A 5,000-nucleotide genomic window follows, 5' to 3' on the forward strand; every position below is an offset into this window, starting at 1 on the left:
CCTCTTCCGTGGGAGAAGACACAAACGTTTCCCTCTTCCGTGTGAGAAGACAAACGTTTCCCTCTTCCGTGTGAGAAGACAAACGTTTTCCTCTTCCGTGAGAGAAGACAAACGTTTTCCTCTTCCGTGGGAGAAGACACAAACGTTTCCCTCTTCCGTGTGAGAAGAAGACACGAACGTTTCCATCTTCCGTGGGAGAAGAAGACAAACGTTTTCCTCTTCCGTGAGAGGAGTAGACACGAACGTTTCCATCTTCCGTGGGAGAATAGCCAAACTTTAGCCCATTTCAACCCTTTGACTACAAGAGGCTTCCATCTGGTAGAAGAGAGTTGGTTCCCTCCTCCAGGACTTTTCAATCCTAATCCTGTGATATTCGGACGAAAAATGACGTAGAGATATATATGTAAATTTATATGTAAATCTACATGTATATGTATGTGTATATGTATGTGTATTTGCATATATATGCATGTGGATGTGTATGTGTATGTGTATGTATATACATATACATATGTATCTCGCTGTAGTGTGAGCATCCGTTATCATTTAACAGACTAAATCAGGAAACAGACTTTTGTCTGTGATCGTACCAATGTCTGTTATCGTTGACATCTTTGTGTCTTTGTAGGCGTTTACATGACTCCCATCAACCGATCATTAATTGATTAATTAATCAATTAATTAATTGGTCAATTAACACGGGGAAGAGATGATATGTTTAGCAGAAGGTGAGGTCAGTCAGTTGATTTAACGTTAAAGGCCTTCAGGTGTATGACATTCTGCCTAAACGTTGTTATGGCAAACGTTTATTCTTTTTTCTGGTGGGCGGAGTCAAGAACAAGCCCCGCCCCTAAATGACAAACTCGACTCCCACTCCAGTTTGCCAAAACAAAGTTTATTCAAGTGTCACATTAATGAAGTGTTTACGAGCTTGGCTGATCTGAACATAACTGAGTGAAATTATGAATAGAATCAAGAACAATCAAGATGATTATATGAGTGATGCTTCTGTAACAAGTGAAAGGGGATTCGATCGTATCCGAGGAGGATCCGACTGTACCTAAAAAGGATTCAATCGCATCCAAGCAGCATTTTTGTTCCTCTTATACACGACTGTCTGAGAAGATAGAAGATGCATATGCGTCCGTAATGTGAAATAGGACATTGACATGCTTCCAAGATCCTCTCGATAAAAGGACATTGGTCATGTTGCGTATGTCCCCCGTCATCTTGACCATGGTGCAATTGTCCACGTGATAAAAAGGACACATTGCCATGTTCCAAATGTCCTAATGATAAATGATATGATTCGTTCAGTATGAAAGCAAAGAAATACATACAATGCAGTGTGCACTAGACGTATTCTGCTCCTCGCAGTAATGAAGCCGATTCTTATTTTTCAAGTTATACTGGATTATTCAGTTCCCTTAATGACCTAATGTTCATATGATTAAGTATTCACCAATAAACTAATATGACACGCTAAGTAAATATAATATGAATATTAGTGCATATGTATACACACATTTACATAATGGGTAAATAGGTTTGGGGGAGTATCTCTTTTATTTCTGTACATAATATTGGAAGTTCGATATTTCTGCCGTTTCTGTTGTCAGCGTCGTCGTTATCGTCGTCGTCGTCTTTGTCGTCGTCGTCGTTGTCGTTGTTCATTCTCGAAGAATTTCTTATCCATCTTCCTCCATTCAACTTCCTTTATTTTTTTCTTTTTCTTCTTTTCGTTTCAGTCGAAGCTGTGTCCTGAATTCTCGATGAATCAACTATCTGGAAGACAGAAAAAAATATGAGTTACGAAAGTGACAGACGTGAAGATGCATAGGCTAAACACAGGAATATACAGTAAATATTAGTGATTTACCCTTAAATGGCAGGGCCGAGGGAATCCAATTTTAGCTGAATAAAACAATGATTAGAAAGAAAGAAAGACAAAATAAAACAACCTTGTACCACCGGTCCTGAAAAAAATCATAAAAATGAATAAGACGTTTAATTTTTTCCAACACGAGGGAAATCCCCATTTCACTTCCCTTCCCCCCACCCCCACCCCGTCGCCGCTCCTACGCAGCAAAGGGGTTGGGGAAATGCCTCTTTTGACCTTTTTCGTGATCCTGCATTCCTCTAAAGGTCAGACAACCAAAGTGATGATATCTTGCGTCACCGCTATCAACATTCAACAATCTCAGACAGAGAGGAAGAGAGAGAGAGAGAGAAAATTCTCATAATGATGGGAGTCTAAGTGCTGAACGTAATACCATCATTTACGCTCACCTTGAGCTACGCTACGATTAGTACGTAAAGTATTGCAAAAGATGTCACCAAAAAATATGAAAAATTGCACGAAAGGGAATGGTAACTTGCTTTAGTTGTACTTCTTCATGTATGTGTGTGTGTGTGTGTGTGTGTGTGTGTGTGTGTGTGTGTGTGTGTGTGTGTGTGTGTGTGTGTGTGTGTGTGTGTGTGTGTGTGTGTGTGTGTGTGTGTGTGTGTGTGTGTGTGTGTGTGTGTGTGTGTGCGTGTGCGTGTATGTGTGTGTGCGTGTATGTGTTTATTTATGTGTTTATGTCAAATGGGTTTAATGGAGTAGAAAAATATAAAGGAACTAGGTAAACGAATAACGTTTAAATCAAGAACTCATATACTGTGTACAGGAATGAAAACATCAATATTAATTATGTAGTCTGTTGGTTTTGGTTTAATACTCCATCAAGCACCGTCTAATATTTTTTATTTGCGTCTTCCTGTCCAAATTTTCATTATTTACGGCTGACAACCTGATGATTTGTTTACTACTTGTAGGATAAGAAACGTGCATTCGTTATAATATAAACTATTCCAGAACATTCCAATATACACGATAAGAAAAACGATGTTTTTTTTAAACAACGCTTTATGGATACAGGCTTCATTTTTAATCCAGATTTCACTGCGTGTAGAAAAAGGTACGTGTGTTTGTTGTGGATTGAACTATCCTGTGGAACATACCCGAGTGATTTAAAGTAAAAAAGAGTCTTCTGAAAGCTACTTTTAGTGTTTATTGTATAGAGTGATAAAAGACTGTTAAGTGGCAATGGTTAGATTGAAGACATCGCGATTGGTGCGACCTATTGGTCCTTGGGAAGTGACGATTAAGGACCTTAAAGAGAACATGAGGGAGGCGAGACTTGAAGGGATCAAATATTTGTGCAGTGTAAGGTATCTCATTTTCTCATATTTGTATTATTATTATTATTATTATTTTTTTTTTTGCGTTTGTTTAAAATTTAGTTGATATAGCGTTACATTTGGGTCTACATTCTAGAAAAAAAGGACTCATAGTTAGTGTCTAGATGCCTGATTGTGTTATGGAAAAGATATTTTAGAAGATATTACACAGAATAAGAAACCTCACCTGACCGTTTCGTGACTATGAAAGGCCCAAGAACTACAAGTACCAACTTCAACGAAGATTCTCAAGGGAACTTTGAGAAATTTGGAACAACGCGTTTCACGACAAAGCACAAATAACCTCATCTTTGTCCAGAGGCTTTGTGCCCAATGTGTACATCACTGATCCCTTGTTCAGGAACTTCAGTCTCATTTTTCAGTCTGACGTTATTAACACAGTGAGAGCCTCTCACAAGCTTCGATCTACCAGCTCTCACATTCACACACTCACGATCTCACTTCCTTTAACCCTTGTTTTGCGGAGTAATGAAAGGGGGGGGTTAGCCCCTTATCGGAATAAAATCGTCTGGCGACAGCTTGAATAGATAATGAAAACGCCCTAAAACGAAGGAAAGCCTCCCCTAAGCTGTATAAAATTACCCGGCGACAAATCGAAAAGATAATAAAATTGCAAAATGCAATGAAATGGTTCAACAGTGGGGGAGAGCAACGTTAACTGCATTAACCAAAGCAAACGTGGACGCGGATCGTGTGTGCGCGTGCGCCCGCGTGCAAGCATGCGTACGTGCATATGCATGTTCGTGCATTCTTGCATATGTTCGTGCTTTCGTATATGCATGAGTGCCTCCTCGCGTGACTTGGTCCGTCCCCATTTGTACACACACAAATACACACACGCACATACACACACACACACACACACACACACATACACACACACACACACACACACACTTACAAAAGTACACACATCTGCACATGTAGACACGGCACGCACGGACGCACACACACACACGTACACACATGCATGCATCAGTGACCATAACATTTGAGCTCAAAAAAACAGAAATTTATTTAAATGTGAAGCCATTACTAAAAATACGTTCATTATCTCCAAATTTATGACACTTTATCATGTAATTAGTTTTCTGGCGACGGGGGGAGGTGGTGGTTGAGGAGGGGGAGGTGCCTTTGGCGACGGCGAGAGAAGAAAAAGCTGTGTTTGTGTTTGTGTTTGTGTTTGTATTTGTGTTTGTGTTTGTGTTTGTTGAAGCTGCGGATGAGGTAGTTGTTGCTCTGGTTGTGGTTATGGTTGTAGCTGGGTTTGTAGTTGTTGTTTTTGTTGTGGTCGTGTTTGTGGTACTGATAGCCTGTCCATTGTTCTGTTGCTGCCTTTCATTATCAAAACTACTTAAAATTCATCATTTTAGTAACAATAACTCACACGCACGCACACATACACACAAATTGGAACAAATTGGATGAGGCAACAGAGTGTGCAAACATTATACAAGAATTTAAGAACAAACTAGATGCTGAAAGATACAAAGACGGGTCACTACGAGCATAGCTCCCTTCCCGTATAATACAACTAGGTAAACACACACACACACACACACACACACACACACACAAAACATATGTGTCTTGCTGTATTGGTTCTGATCCAGGCAGTGGACAAGACACAGGGATGACCCATCATCCAAGAGGAGCTAAGTGAGATGGGAAACAATGGGTGAGGGATGGGAGTGGAAAGGGTGGGATTGGGTGTGTTCCTCGGTTGGCTAACCCTCTTACAAGGGGAAAAATACTCT

General features: G+C 40.0%; 1 protein-coding gene across 2 annotated transcripts in view; it reads right to left on the minus strand.

The window, feature by feature from the left end:
• Positions 1-5,000, minus strand: part of LOC143040584 (uncharacterized) — a 56,834-nt gene that overhangs the window by 431 nt on the left and 51,403 nt on the right. The window contains exon 2 of one of the 2 annotated variants that reach the window (XM_076211668.1): positions 1-1,781. This exon is cut by the window's left edge and continues 431 nt beyond it. In XM_076211668.1, the coding sequence (XP_076067783.1) occupies positions 1,778-1,781 (4 nt within the window). In that variant the 3' untranslated portion in view covers positions 1-1,777. Of the gene's footprint in view, positions 1,786-5,000 lie in introns of both variants that reach the window. The other variant, XM_076211667.1, reaches the window with a different exon arrangement.

Source organism: Oratosquilla oratoria, chromosome 29, assembly GCF_046742065.1.
Source record: "Oratosquilla oratoria isolate Oo_2021 chromosome 29, ASM4674206v1, whole genome shotgun sequence".
Taxonomy (NCBI): domain Eukaryota; kingdom Metazoa; phylum Arthropoda; class Malacostraca; order Stomatopoda; family Squillidae; genus Oratosquilla; species Oratosquilla oratoria.